Source organism: Polyodon spathula, chromosome 2 (assembly GCF_017654505.1).
Source record: "Polyodon spathula isolate WHYD16114869_AA chromosome 2, ASM1765450v1, whole genome shotgun sequence".
In the NCBI taxonomy this organism is placed as follows: Eukaryota; Metazoa; Chordata; class Actinopteri; order Acipenseriformes; family Polyodontidae; genus Polyodon; species Polyodon spathula.
In genome coordinates, this window is record NC_054535.1 from 89,195,121 (window position 1) to 89,211,248 (window position 16,128).

A 16,128-nucleotide genomic window follows, 5' to 3' on the forward strand; every position below is an offset into this window, starting at 1 on the left:
TGCTGCTACATTGATCTCATTATTTCAGCACCCATAACTTTATAAATGCAATGACAGATGCAGTGGTAAGTCAGGTAGACAAACATGTCTAATGCCTTCATTGCGGACCAATTTAGGTACCAAATTCTGTCAGCTGCTTTTTCAGTTAATTGATGATGTAGTGGAATATTGTAAATGTGTGATTATTTGCTTGAATAAATTAATCATTGCAGCTCAAACTGGGATGACCAAGTGGACAACTCAGAAGCAGAAACTACCCTTGCACATTTTAGGCACATGCAAATTGCTGCACAGGCCTCTGTTGTGTACTTTACAGCCACCCGATAACGGTTGTTATGAAAACAAACCCCTGCCTGTGTGGTTGCTAAAGCAGCACAAAAGCTTCTACCAAAAGCTTCTATACAGCATAGATCTAGTGGACCGTGAGCTGAATATATTATATTGTTACTGGTTTAAAAAAAAAAAATATATATATATATATATATTTTGTTAGAATGGGAATGTGATCATTTTTAGAATGCAGTTTAGTCACTTGGTAACAGTCCCTTTTAAGTTCAGTTTTCATCTGCTTTGATTCACCAGAATTACAGGTGGGTTACGATTCCCCACAACCAAACAAATATTTCAATCAACATTGAAAACTCAGGAAAAACAATTAAGCATTGTGCAAATATTTAAGTGACTTACAAACCTTTTTTTGTTAATTTCAGTTTTTACATTCTGGCTGGTTCATTTACTCCTGTAGATGGCAAGGTCACTGCCGTTGGAAATATGTACAGCAAAGACTATGATATCAGTTTAGAATTAAAAAAAAAAAAACATCTTCATAATAATTTACTCTGATAAAGCTGGTAAACAAGTGATTCTTAGGATATTAATGACTAAAACACAATTGGCATTTACATGGAGGTGTTTTTTATCCAGTGTTGGTGCATGCTGCTAATATTAAAAGCAAAAACATAAGGTAATAGAAAGGAAGCATATAGGGTAACACATTACAAACAAGTACTGTGAAAAATGAATGAATGCATATTCGCTGGGTGTGAGGCTTTGTTGCTTGTTTCACCCTGGCGCATCCCCTTGCTTACCTAACCCTTTCAATACTGTAATTATAGGTCTAGGAAAGACTCAAGACTAGACCACTCCATTAATAAATTACAGCTGATTAGCAAACTAAACATATTCAATATATATCTCACTTTTTCTTTGGTTATTCTAGGTTGCTTTCAGATTACTTTTGCAGTGCTCAGTTAATATATTGGTATTGTGAAATAGGTAATTGTCTGCTCTTCAAATACTGTACATTCCAATTCCATTGAATCTATGTGCCCCTTAAGATATTTTGCAGACTTGCTATAAGAAGAAAAATAAATAATGTTTTTAGAATAAAATAGTACATTCAAATTAGAAATGTATATGTTAAGAAATATAAAAAAACATGTTATAATGCACAATTTTAATTTAAAAAAATATTATACTTTACTCTTAATATCTTCACCACCACATAAAACTAAAATGTTTACACATTCATTTACAAATGGAAAAAAATAACCATTTATTTTCTTTTGTTAAAACAGTCAAACAGAATCCCAGCCACAATTGCAATGCTTTGGTAACCACTGGCACAGAGAATTTTCCATCAAAGAAAAGGTTCTAGTAAACGTCATACTAAACAGATTATCGAAGAGCTTCTGAAGTTCAAACCCAAGTGAAATTAAGATGATATTATATATTTGAAAACATAGTTGATAAAGATACAACAGAAAGGAGAGAATCAGGGTTGTAATTAAGAAATAAATTAAATCAACTGCATGTAATCCTTTACTAGTCACTGGTCCCCACAGAATTTATTTTACATTAGTTCAGAATATCAAAATATTTCAAATACAACTACTGCATCCGGGTACATTTTCTGTACAGTAGGTCACAGGGTCTGGCTGATTTACAAAACTTGGTATGTACATTAAGTAAACTCACACTCTTTATTAATTTCAAAAGTATATGTTGTCTATGTAAATTTGCAAAAAGGCTCTATTATCAGAGATTCACTCAACATAATTTACCAAGCTTTGAAAAGACAGGATGACAAGTACTGATTACAACTTCGCATAGGATACGAAGTGACACACGTCCTATTCCAAAGAAAGAATGGAATCTAGAATAATCCATCTTCCAATGGCAGTCACTCAAATTCTTCAAAGAGCACTGCAGAAGGAGGGGGGGGATCCACAGTCTCCAAGTAAGAGGGGCACATCATCTGAGAGTTTGGGAAACGATATGGGGAAGGATATGATGGACGTGGAGCATCTGCAGCAAATAAACTCCTTGCTGGTGCCTAAAGTCAAAGACACAGTTTGATTTCATTACCAGTATATCGAAAGTACCCGAGTTATTCAAATGGAAATAGAAATTGGAGGATGCACTGTAGCAGTGGGCAGATAAAAAATGCTGCTGCTCTTGAATTCCATATTAATCTAGTTGGTGTTTTCCCTCAGGGGTGACTTATAGATGCGCCAATTAGCATTACTATACACAATAAAATACTGTGAAATGATGAGGTTTGATTAAATGTACACATTTTAGAGGAACTGTACTAAGATCTATCACTTTTAAATTGTTAAAATAGACCCCAGAATGTGGTTGTGCACACATTACAGTTATTTCTCAAAATGATCCAGGCATCATCAGTGTGAAAGTAACTGGATGCCTGGAACATAACCAGATATTCCATCAGAACAAGAAGTGTTTGGTCCTGTCACACACACACACAGTCCAGTAATTCCCTTCCATGAGTCACTGTCTACCTCCAGGTGATTTTAACTTACACATAAAGATCAGCTACATACATTCAAGAATGTAGGCTCCCTAATTTTTGTGGACTTACTATACAGGATGTACTCATTTGTATTTTAATCAACCTCCAATCAAAACCATTTGCATTTAAACAGAAATTTCTTCTTACCAGAGGGGGGTATTTATATAGACCGGCGTTGTTGTGAGTGATTGGGGAAAAACTCTGTACATCTGCATCTCTTGCATTAACAATCCGCAGATACAGCTCAGCGTTTTCCAGCTATATGGAACACAAATCCAAAAAAAACTTTAATGATCACTGATCTTTATGGGTTGCATAGGTAGGGGGCAAAAAAGGGCCAAGGCTCAAGTGAAAATTATAGTAATTAAAAATAGGTACATGTTTGAAAACAGAATCCCACAAAAATAATTCTTTATTTTGGTTATGCAGTTATGGAGTGGTCATCTATCTTGGCTTAAAAGGAGACATACATTTTCTAAAAATAATATCAACATTGTGGAAATACTGCCAAATACTGTAACTAATTACAGACAAAAATATCCAACAGTCTTATTAATGGATCTGAGAGAGTTTTCTTTTTCAGGCCTGCTCACAGAACAATGTCCTAACCATAGCAATATACTGTATGTTGTATGTACAGGTGTCTCCAACATGCGCACCCTTAGTAGAGGATAGCAATGTACTGTACCTGAGGCACCGCGTTCATCTCCCCAGTAGTCAGGCGTGGGTTTACAGGAAGAATGCGAATGGGGACTTTCCATCTCCCACTGATCACACGGTTGTGCGAGTCAAAAATGTCAATCTTGACCCATCCCCTGGAGATCAGCCGGTTCACCTCCTGCCCATACGGGTCGTATCCACCTGAAGCTTGCAGTTCCAGCACTAGGGCTATGCTAGGAGACGGGCGTACTCTGTGGGCCAAATGACAAGAATTAAATAGGAATGCGATATGCTATATGGGTGGGTTTAGCAGGATGGAACCATGCAAACTGTACAATAACTGCAAACAATGTTTATATATATATATATATATATATATATATATATATATATATATATATATATATATATATATATATATATATTAATGCCAACTTAATATTGGAGAGTTTCTTGCTTGATAACCTCAATTAGGCTACTTGCTCTCTATGCATCTTGGTATCCTTGAATAGATCATCTTTTTAAAAATGTGCAAAAGATTTTGCAGTGCAGTGAATATATATATATATATATATATATATATATATATATATATATATATATATATATATATATATATATAGGGTATAGCAAAGGGTCTGACAAAAAATAGGCAATAAAATCCTTGCCCAGTCTCGGGTGTGCATTCAATTCTCATATCACACACTACCCCATGCAATATTCTATATATTAGAGGCAATACAAATGCAAAACAAACACACACACACACACACATATATATATATATATATATATATATATATATATATATATATGTGTGTGTGTGTGTGTGTGTTTGTTTTGCATTTGTATTGCCTCTAATATATAGAATATTGCATGGGGTAGTGTGTGATATGAGAATTGAATGCACACCCGAGACTGGGCAAGGATTTTATTGCCTATTTTTTGTCAGACCCTTTGCTATATATATATATATTTCACTGCACTGCAAAATCTTTTGCACATTTTTAAAAAGATGATCTATTCAAGGATACCAAGATGCATAGAGAGCAAGTAGCCTAATTGAGGTTATCAAGCAAGAAACTCTCCAATATTAAGTTGGCATTAAATGGTTTACGAGATATTAGCAGCTGAAGTAGCAGTGGCAGTGTATTCATATAACTCGTCTCACTAGGATGCCTCATTATATTTACCTTGGTACAGCCTGTTTGGTTGCCAGAGTTGCCAGGTTTGCCCTCTTGCTCTCAGAGAAGTAAGGTGATAAACTGCCAGCCTCGCAGTAGACAGGGGGGAGTGAGGAGGGGGTTCCCATTTCCTCTGGCCCACTGTATAACCCCACAACCAGCCGGCAAACCCGGTAGCAAGGGTCCAAGCCCAGGAGGAAATCGTAGAAAACTACAAACCCAGCTCTGGAAGAAATCACAGACCTGATGGTTACTCTGTGTATTTGGATATCAATGTTGGTTTTGTGACACATTTTTTACATTCACTACGTCCAGGATATCAGCCTGGACAGCAGGGGATGCTAAAGCCTGATGAGGCAAACTAACCCCGTGGGACACACATTTCGGACAATTCCATCACATTTGTTCTCCAACAGTCATTACTGCTTCAATAAAGTCACCAGCATATTTTACCATAGGGACTGAACAAGTCTGTGTAAGGTTGGGCAAGTATAAATATATATCAATTCCTATACCCATATCAATACTTATGTTGCACAACTTCTTAAATTTATATAATTAACATTAATTTTGGATTTACAGGCCAATGGCTGGTTTCTCAGACCCTGATTAGCACTAATCATGGACTACCTAATGTTAATTTAGTCCACAGTTAGTGCTAATCTAAGTCTAAAGGTTTTAAGTGGCAAGTTGTTCTTTTAAGGCAGGCTCTTACACAAGTCAGTCTTGCAATGCATCCTAGTTACCGAACACTTCATCAACAACAGCAATTGAGCATTTAAAACAACAACAAAAAGACACAATATCATGTATTTAATAAAGTTTGTTTTGAAGTGCTAAGCATTTTTTAAAAATTATTTATTTCTTTTAAAACAAAAACACGTGCTTTCAACAAAATGCCACAAACACAAATATAAACCACAAAACACATGATATTGTAAAGTTAACATATACAAAATCTAGTCAACACAACTTAATATGAAGTTGCATCGTGCATAGAAAAATCAGCTTTAGTCTTTGTCCAAAAAAAAAAAAAACCCAAAAAACAGTGGACAAAGAACTAAAAAAAGATAGATAAGCTTCATCCCTCAAAAAAATAAATAAAACAAGCTAATAAGCAGGCTACTGTAAAGAATGCAATAATCAAATACAGTGCTGGAAACGCATGTGTTATACACACTAGATGCTCATTCTAAGATAGGAAATTGAGTACATACAACTAAAAAAAAAAAAGAACCTGTAGGAATAAATCAATAGTTTAGAAGCGTTACATCCCTTCTACATCTATCCCAGCTCCCCTGCAACTCTAAGCATGCTATTCTCCAAGTAAACAGGAGCTGTGTGAAGCAGACTGCACACTAAATGAAAAGCATGCCTTTTTTGCTCACTGAAGACAAAAAAAATAATAATAATAAATTCATATATTTTCAATATAGTACTTTATCAGTTAATAAGCAGGATATTGTAAATATTTGTTATGAAATACATGCTGGGAACTAATCTATTATAAACAGTTTCATAAAAACGACCTCTGGCTAAATAAATACTTAGAGATTCATCAATAATTTTAGAAGTTATACACCGTTTCTACGCCTCCCTCAACTCTCTTGCAACACTCAACAATCTATTTTAGAATTAGAATTAAGAATTAGCTGAGATTGTGGTGTATGAAACATATATATATTTTTAGTAACCCTTGGAAGATGGAAAGGGGTCAAACCCCAACCCCAAAATTGCACTTCCTGAGTCAGACAAGGATGTTCTTGATATCAAAATAACGGTAAGTGCTTAAAGTTGAATCACATGTACGGATATCCCTGCAACTTTAAAGAGTTATGAGATATGCTCATTTTAGCCAAGCTGGGATGTATTTGCACCCCATACCGCTGATGAAGGGTTAAAAGGTGTCAGTACTATACATTTGTCTGGTTACTTGATGTTGTACTCTATTTATTTACAACAGATGCATTGACAAAACTAACAAGATATCAATTGGAGGAGTCTCACTACTAAACATGTAGTTAAAAAAAACAACTTGCAGTCGAATGATAATAGAGTATATATCATTTGAAGCCACACATCTTTTATGTTTATATGTATGAAATTATAGAGTAGACTTACATTGGGTCGTACGGGGCAGGTCCTAAACCGTCAGTGCATTCTAAGAAATGCTTTGCCAGAGTTGGGGTCTGTGCTCTCATGTCCTCCTAAATAAAAGACACACTTTGCTATGTTATAAAGATACATACATACATCCACCTATCCATCTATCTAACTATATCTATCTATATCTTCTATTACATGTCTTGAGGGTTATCACACACTCAGTACTCCAGTTGTGAGATGTACACCACCATTTTCATTTGTGACACAGTAGCCATTGCTACTATACTGAAGCCGATTGTAAATGGATTCACAGTGAGGGTGTGCAAACAATCTCAAGACTGTTCCTAAAATCTCTTCCATTAATGGGACAACAAAGAAAATCAGTAAGTGATAAACCTTTTAAGTATTTTATTTCATAGGAAGTGATAAAAATGACTTATGCATTTTTTGTAATAATAATAATAATAATAATAATAATAATAATAATAATAATAACAATAATAATGTTAGAAAATGCCTCCAGTAATTCTGTACCAGTGGTGGAAGTGGGGAGAGTGCGTTCTGGTCGAGTGGGACTTGCGTTTTAGATGTTTTCACCCGACGCCCGAGGCGATGGATCTCTATTTCCTGCTTCAGAAGGTCTATATCTGTCTTCATGGTCTTCATTTTCTGGTCACGGTTTGCCGTTACAGACTGTGGGAAGCGGCTGGGTCTACCTGTAAAACACGAAGATGGGTTATACAAATCAAATGGTGCACTGCTACTAGTCACGCCATGTATTTCACATTAAGAATCAGCCTGAATCTTATTCGAGAGCACTGGGCACTGCTTGGTCACCTGAGATTAAGTAAACATCGTCTAGTTAGAACTGAAGTTGGTGCTAGTGATTTTAAGCCCCAAATGGACTTTAAAATAAAAGTACACATTGTTGGAATTTGAAATGTAGCTTTTAAAGCACAAATAGGGGGGAGAATGAAAATAACAGTAAGGCACACAAAGAATTGCAACCACTAATGATTACGCCTGTGTTTTCTTACCCATCGCTATGTAATATGTAGTTCCCTGTGAAAATTTAGCACTTAAAAACAATACAGCAAAAGTTCTCTTTACTGATGCACTACCTGTAACATTTAGAAACCTAACAGCTGGTTTAGTCTGCTTCTGGTATATGATTAAACACATTGCATAGAGCTGCATGATTTCTTTAAAACATCTTCAATGAAAAATACACCAGCTGCTATAGCTCGCTCTGTCCAGTACAAGAAGGGGGTATTTCACATGTCTCTTCTTATTTTTAAGTTTATTTATTTTTTTTTGATAATTCAATAATGGTGAATATAGAATATTTTTCAATAGCACTGCCTGAATACTGAGCAAATTTGAATGTGACAACGCTATTTTTTCTGCTTTAATAAATATTATGTTTAATCGTGAAATATCTATTTTTAGACTGTGATGTGCTCGTAAATGCTTGTACAGTGACAAAAAACACTCACAGCTAATGATGTGTAGATTTCTATGGTCAGCAACTGATTAATTCAAAAACAGGAAAAGTGCTTGAAAACGATATCACTAGTTCAAAAACTATATCACTTCGGATGAAACTTAAAACCTAGGTGATATTGTAAGTGACTCTGCAGCAGCAGTTGTTGATGCATAGTTCACCCCCTAGTCTCTATAAGTCTCATTTGCTAAATGACAAATTAATAATAATAATAATAATAATAATAATAATAATAATAATAATAATTACTGTATAAAAATAGATAACAAATGGTGTTCTGGTTGTACTGATACACACATAACTGCAAACATTTGATATTACACAGAAATACTCATAACTTACTCACTGTTTTTGAAATGTACATGATCAGTCGATAAATCAAAATCATTTCAATATCTAAAAACTTACTGTTGTATGAAGTTTGGGAAAACATGGGGTCTTTCCTCTTTTTCATTTGAAATGTTATAATCTCATCTTCTAGACGTCGATTTTCTATTTCCAATGCAAAGAGTTCTCTGTTTAGGCTATGCCTGATGGAATCATGTCCACCTGGAAGCATAAAGTGGTAGAAAATGTATTATTTACTGGTAAAGTGAAAGCACTATATTATGCTCTTATTACACATAAGCACTGCTTTGTAAAGTCACACACAGCTCCCCTATATGCCAGTTACTTTGTTCTAATCCAGGTTGAGTAGACTGTGGACAGTCAAGGTGATTAGGCCCATTACCAAGAAGTCTGGTAAAGTACAAGAGTTTAGTTTAGTTCATCTTCACATGTGTTGAACTGTAAACTGGAAATTAAGTTTAGTTCAGTTAGACAGGATAGGTTTTTGGCGCAGAATCTCCCTGTGTATAAGGAGTAGCACAGAGACGAACTACTGTACACCTTTTGTTTGTTAACTGTGTTTTTGTTCAATGTTTTATTTCTAATGCAACATCACCACAAGTAATACCATTGTTGCCAGCTCAGTGGTGGCGTATGGTATTGCACCGGGTATTTCGTTTAGTTTGTAAACAGAAGAAATAGAACCTCTAGTCTCACCCCTATTACATCATTCAAAAAGTAGTCATTTTGCATTGTTTTTGTAATGTGGCTTTTTCCAAATTTCTGTTTTGATAAAACCAAAGCAGCACAATGTATTTATTTACGTTTACTCTTCTCCTTGTGATGGTGGGTTCGAGGCTGCTTCTCTCTCTGCTCGACCTGCAGAGCCTCATGGAGCAGGTCCTGGAGTTGGGCCAGGATCATGTGGTCATTTCCGCCATTCTGAAGATAGGAGAGTCGCAGAGCACTGTGGGAGGGCAAACATGTTGAACAACAATAAATTAATCTGCTGTCTTTTAAATTTGACAAATCTTATACTCCATGCACCACCATTACCATATGTCTTGCATTCTGGGTATTTCAAACTTTTCACTTTCTTTCTTCTGTGATCCCCTTTATTACTTGTTCTTCCAGGGATTATTCAACTGCTTCAGAAATCCTTTACTAATCCTTTATGGTACGCTATTTTGAATGGTCGAAGTTAGAGTTTGAGTTTTTTTTTTTATGTAGTGTCCTGTTAATTAACCAACCAGTAACTGCCCTATTGACAGACCTGATAAAAAGCCAGGCATTCAATGCTCTTTCCAAAGATGGACTACATATCCTGCCTGAACCTGAACCTGTATTGCAGTGGTGGTGGAATATGAGAGTACTACTGAGTGCTGAATGTTCTCAGAAAGCAAAGGCTGGGAACAAAGAATTAACAGTGGTCCCTGAATAGCATGCAATTACTATGGAGAAGAGCCCACTTCAGGGAGTACTGGCATTCAGTTTCATGGATACCTTTGACAATGGAAAAGATCAAGAAGGAACTTGAGGTGCCTGTTCATAGAACTCAATGGGAAACTGGTGCTATTTCAGCAATTGGTTTTACATTACATTAAATCATGTATTTGATAGTACATGGGTTTTGTTAAACACATTCCTTGTTGAAATTAATGCAGAGTTGACCAGGTACAAAGCAAGCAATTCACAATTTCTCACTAGCTTCACCAGGCAGTTAAATAATAAGCATGGTCCTGATTAATCCGATGCCTTCATGGGGATTGGTTTTAATTATTGCCTAAGCTACTGACTATAAAACATTCCAGTTTGAAGCTGTCATTCAGCTTTTTTTGCATGTACCCTGGTAGTTGAACAGGTACTCTTGCTTTAAGTTTAAGTTGGCTTATTTTCAGAATGTCTGAAAGGTTTGCTGTGATTTTGAATTGTTCATTTAGCTAGTTGATTTTGATAAGTGCAAACTGTCTTTTAAGAGATAGCTCATTGTGGGGATGTTAACACATTTTATTTGCTGTTCCACAAAATGCACAATTCAGAATGGCGTTGGTAGGACTTATATACACAACATCTTGCTTTTGTTTTTTATACTAGTTTTAAATTTAGAAAAGAAAAATCGCATGACCCAGTGCCAGATTGCACGTTGAATTTAGACAGAAGAGACTTCAAAATCATGCCACATTCCAGAATAGTAAGATTCCGGATTGTAGATTGTATCACACCATTCATTTCAAATGCCGGTTTGTAGAGGGGCTGGATTAGCATTCTACAGACAAATATCCTAAAACCTGAACAGCAGTTAAGACCGCAAATCTAACAATGCTTCCAATCTTTTGGAATATTTTGGAAAAGAAAGGGGTACAAAGTGATAACATGCATGACAATGATCTCCACTGAGAAATCCAGAATCTACCATGAATCTCTGGTTGTTTCCAAATTTTCAATAGATAATGCATTTTAAGTTATTCACCTATGATTCTCACCTAATTTCTGAAGACAGAATTCCTCCTCCATAGAACGGGATGTAGGTCTGTGATTGAAATAATGGTACTTTTCCTTTTTCCTTTAAGGAATGCAGCTGGGAATCACTATGTCTGCTGTGATTTTTGTTCCTCCTATATAGTAAAAACAACAGACATTATTTTCTGTAATAAAATTTTACAAAATTCATGAACCTTTGTTTAGCTTTTTCATTGAGTAGATTTCTGGAAGTGAGAGGCATTTTGGAGTAATCAGTACAATCATGTTAGCCTGTTTCCATCTGAACTATGAAACAGGTCTGTAAAACTCCTCTGACAATGGTCTAAAATCCAAGCCATGATTTCTAAAATGTAGAACACATTGTTTTTCAGTGTATCATATCAATTTCCTTTCCCTTCTAGTAGATCACATGTATTACACAAACATGCACATACAGTATCAGCAGATCAGTCATGAAACCTTACATTGACTCCATTTGAAGGACCTGCATCTGTTCCCTCATGGATTCAAGGAGATGCTCATTTTTTTGCTCTTGGGCCTTCAGTTCTTGCAACATTTTCTCTACTTGTGAAGCATTCTTATTATATGCATCCAACTCCTTTAATCGTAACTCAATCTCTGGAAAACAAATGAACCCAGTTCAGAAGGTCTCCCCACCTGACCTTGTACCTGAAACATGAATCTACATCCTAACTGAAGAAACGTTTTACCCCACTTCTATAATGGCAATCCAAGCATAAGAGGCGTGTTTTAGACACCCAGATTGAAATATGAAAGCTAGAAACTTGAATAAACCGTCGGATCAAATTGATAAACCTATATATATTAAACCACAGCTGGTTTTTATTAGAGCATTTGACAGCACTAGGGAATCAGTGGTTATTGCAGCATTTATCTGTAAAAAAAAATAGGTAGTTTATGCAGTCTTCCCCAGTGCTGTAAAAGGTTCTCATAAAATTCAGCTGTAACTCTTCTTGACTGTGTATCGGGTGATCAAATCCTCCCATTTGACCTGGGCTCTAGAACCACTATTTTCTGTGAATGTTGTAGATGGTCAGGTGGGGACAGCAGGTTGACTTGGCAAGGAATAGCTCTAAATCAACTCAAAGTATAACATGTCAATCAATTTTCTGACTCTTCTTGAATCTACAATTCAACATATTATGAATTAAATTAATATAAACTCAATTAAAAGTTACCTTTTCTCTGTTTTTCCAGTTCCCTATTTTCAGTCACAATGCCATCTACATGCTTTCCATGGCTATCTGCCAGGTACTTCATTTTGGCCTCATGTTCTCTGCTCCACTGGACTCTGGGGCTAGGATCTACCTGGAGTGAAAACCCAAGATTTTCATAGACGTAACAAGGATTTATTATGTTTGGGTTTACCGCATTTTATAAAAACTGGACCCACATTGTGTGCTACAACCCCTACCTCCATTACTTGTGTATACAATCTTGAAAGTTGGCACCTCTGAAACACTGATAATCTGTTATAATCAATTAAAAGCCAGAATATTTAGTGTAATAAAACAAGTAATGTAATAACTTTGTGGAAAGTAAATAGTTTATAATAATTAATGTGCAGGTAATTAGACTACCTGGCTTGGGGCACTACAATAAAATACATCAAAGATGCATTTAGATAAATGTTTAACATGTTTCTTAGCAACAAGTCAAACAGCTTGACGTGTTAGATTTACAAGCATGTTCACAGTGCCTCTTGTAAACAGCAGGACTATTGACATGACAGGCATGTCAATGTGAGGTTTTGCTACAAACTACTACAGGCTAGACTGTTTAGATAGCAGAGATGCATCTTGATAATTTTCATTTGCTGTGATATATATATATATATATATATATAATATATATATATATATATATATATATATATATATATATATATATATATATATATACCATATAGATATACTTAGTGTAGGCCTTCACAAAAGTTAACCAGACAAGGTTTTTGTTTTGTGTAAAAAATAGAAAAGGCTTTATAAATGATTTACTAATTTACTTTAATAACATGTTTCCACATAAATGTACCTAAAAATAAGAATATTTTATGGATATAATTGGTACAACAATAAGCATGAAAAATGATTACACTGAACGGTCAAATTAAATTAGAAATGATGCAACGAAATGTAGATAGCTTGGACTTTTGTTGACCTGAAATTAAAACCAGAAGTAATCATTTCAGGTGTACAGGGCATGTAGACCTGTTCACTCTAAACAATTCTAAACTGCAAAGTTGTCCAGTGATCAACATATTTTGTGTTTTGAACCACTGTAGCCCAGTGTATGTTGCTTGTCACAATGGTGTTGTTCTGCAAAAACCCAGGAGACTGTCTTGATAGACACTTTGTTCAATGCAGCCACTGTGTTGAGTCACTATTATGACCCTTGTGTAAGTCACGGAGATAGTCTGCTTTTACATGATTGTTGTTGAATAGCTGCACACAACTCCCACACAGCATTTAAAAATCTACTGGATCACATGACATGTCACTTGAATTAGCTTTCCAAACATTGCAGACAAGGGGCTTATAGATCTCAATTGTCTGGTGCAAAAGAACATCCTCACCATGTTTTATTACACACGGATACATTGTTCTTTAGCAAAAATGAAAAAGGTGTAATAATATATGTGTACTGATGTTCATGCCCTGTGGAGGATAAAGACGTTTCTAATCAAGTATGATTAAAGACCCTTATTTTATTCTGAAAACTATGTATAAACTACACAAAAAATTATTCAGTCAGGAAACCTATACATGACTAGGTCTTGAAGTGAGTGTACAAACAGACTAAACAAGCTTCCAGTAACAGAAATTGCAACACGAAACCTTGTCAAATCCAGCCATTCATCTGCACGCTGTCTTATACCATTCTGCTACTTATATATATATATAGATAGATAGATAGATAGATAGATAGATAGATAGATATACTTATGACACACACACACACACACACAGAGTACATTAGAAAACAGCTTCTTTAGGCATAACCATATCATACTTTAATCATTAAAATTATGGGTTTTATTTGCTTTGGGTAAGCTTTTGAAAAGGGGCTGAGAGGAGAAAATGTAAAAGATTACTGGTGTTAGAACTACACATTTCTTAGCGTTTTATTTATTTATTTATTTTAAATCTCCACGGTGCTTACTTGTCCTGTGGAGGCATTCGTGTTTTGGACTGGCTTCGAGGTTTCATGCGCCTCACACTGCTCCAGTAACTTCCTCTCTTCCATGTTGCGTTGCAGTCTGTGCTCCGCACGCCTTTTCTTATAATCCTTCACTCTTTCAATCTGTCACAAGGAAACACAAATTTTATTAACATTCTCACAGTCAATGTTTGCTCTTTGTGTGTTTAATAAAAGACAGGGTCCGACAGGAAAATACCATTTACAATTCTACCACCAATAAGAAATAACTTTAGACTACTCACAAGCCCTTAAACTGAATATGCGGGTTGTTAATTTACAGCTTGGTAACTTTATCGGGTATTTTAGCTTTTTGACGTTTATGATGGTAATGGTGATTTCACTGGTCACTTTCAAACTGGGGTTTCTTTAATGAATTCAGCAAAACAATAAATGATTAACTCAGACACTAACCTTGTCACTGCTTAAGTAATTTGTGACTGCTGGAAAGAAAACAGTAGTTGTGTGTAATAGGGTAAGATGGTAGTTTGCAGTGATGAAGACTTGAGTGTCTGAATCATAGTTAGAATGATTTTATATATAATGTGATGATATTTAACTTTATGAGCTCAGTACACAAAAAAAAATAAAATAAAGTGTTCTATTGGAAATACCACTGACTTGCAAAGCTGTGTGCTTTTGTGCTATGTCCTATAAATCCCTATATAACAGACCTAAAAGCACTACACTACACCCTATTGAGGGTGGGCGCTTCCATGGCTATTCAGCTACCTTTGGGAACATAAACAAACCACACTGTCACCAAGGTCTGCTTTATTATAAAAGCAGTGTGGACAGAAGACTAAACTATAAAATTATATATTAAAGTTTAATAATTAAACAGATGTAAAGGAATTACTTAAAACGCTTCTCAGCCTCGGCGTTGTCAAAATATAATTATCCTTTCACAAAAATGCATGCATTTATACACAACAGAAATCTTTGCTGTAATTCGACACATCAAATATTTACCATATCTTGTGGAGTTCGAGTTTCTCTGGCTTTTCCAATGTCTCCTCCAATACAGAACTTTTCTTTATGTTTTCCGAGCAGTAATGAAGATTTAAAAGTCATGTTGCAACTGGAGCAACCAAGTAATTCCGTCATTGTGAATACCGTAGTTTGCTTAGCTGTCAGAGCACAACAAAAGTAGTCGTTGACTTTGAAATAGTAAGAACCTATTCGAGTCCCTTATCGTTCTATAATTAAACAGATTCCTCAAGTAATAGTTCTGTTTTCACGTTTAACATCGACAGAAAAGTTATATATAATACAGGTTTATTATTATTTTACAAAAAGGAACACGGGTATAGTCGTAGATTTATAGTCACGTTTACCATTTTAATTTGACTCTCGCAGTTATGCCGTCACATATCGTAGTACAACGACAGCTTCTGCATTGACAAGGTGCTTGGCAACCAAAAACATTGACTAAATAAACAAGCACCCCAACCAGCTCAAACTCTGTGCACATAATTAAAGAAAGACAACGTTCGCCCCCTTCGTTAAAATATAGAAATGCGTCAGCTTTAACCAACAGAGGTCTGTGCTTTTGTTTGAAGCTCACATCTCCTTTGGTTAAAGATTAGCTCTCAGGGCAGGTGTTGAATACCAATAGCCAATAGGGCTAACCCTCCAATATTAATGACATATAAACGTGTACAGCAACCTTGTCTATCTAACAATTGCTGCACAGTTTAATTTATGGTATTGAGTACATTTTACTTGCAACCCATATCCCTTTCTTTTGACTACATAAATCTCAACACATGTATGCCACTGTTTTGCCTCTCTTCTCTTGGTGGTGTCAGCATATATTCTACTTAATTATG

General features: G+C 35.5%; 1 protein-coding gene across 1 annotated transcript; it reads right to left on the minus strand.

Moving 5' to 3' along the window:
• Nucleotides 1-1,538: 1,538 nt before the first annotated feature.
• On the minus strand, nucleotides 1,539-15,770 carry LOC121328545 (coiled-coil domain-containing protein 17-like). The gene is made up of 13 exons (XM_041273260.1): nucleotides 15,269-15,770; nucleotides 14,261-14,401; nucleotides 12,277-12,406; nucleotides 11,542-11,695; nucleotides 11,080-11,211; nucleotides 9,421-9,563; nucleotides 8,678-8,818; nucleotides 7,300-7,481; nucleotides 6,781-6,866; nucleotides 4,669-4,884; nucleotides 3,504-3,726; nucleotides 2,963-3,073; nucleotides 1,539-2,335 (listed from the first exon to the last, which is right to left on the minus strand). The coding sequence occupies exons 1-13, from the start codon at nucleotides 15,401-15,403 to the stop codon at nucleotides 2,183-2,185; spliced, it is 1,947 nt and encodes a 648-aa protein (XP_041129194.1). The 5' UTR covers nucleotides 15,404-15,770; the 3' UTR covers nucleotides 1,539-2,182.
• Between the last annotated feature and the right edge of the window lie 358 nt (nucleotides 15,771-16,128).

Excerpts from the sequence above, each read along its gene's own strand:
- LOC121328545 (XM_041273260.1), bottom strand. The coding sequence starts at position 15,403 with ATGACGGAATTACTTGGTTGCTCCAGTTGCAACATGACTTTTAAATCT. Across the intron at positions 8,819-9,420 it reads TCACAAGGAGAAGAGTAAAC|GTGGACATGATTCCATCAGG; the intron begins GTAAATAAATAC and ends TTATGCTTCCAG. Across the intron at positions 7,482-8,677 it reads TTCCCAAACTTCATACAACA|GTAGACCCAGCCGCTTCCCA; the intron begins GTAAGTTTTTAG and ends CGTGTTTTACAG.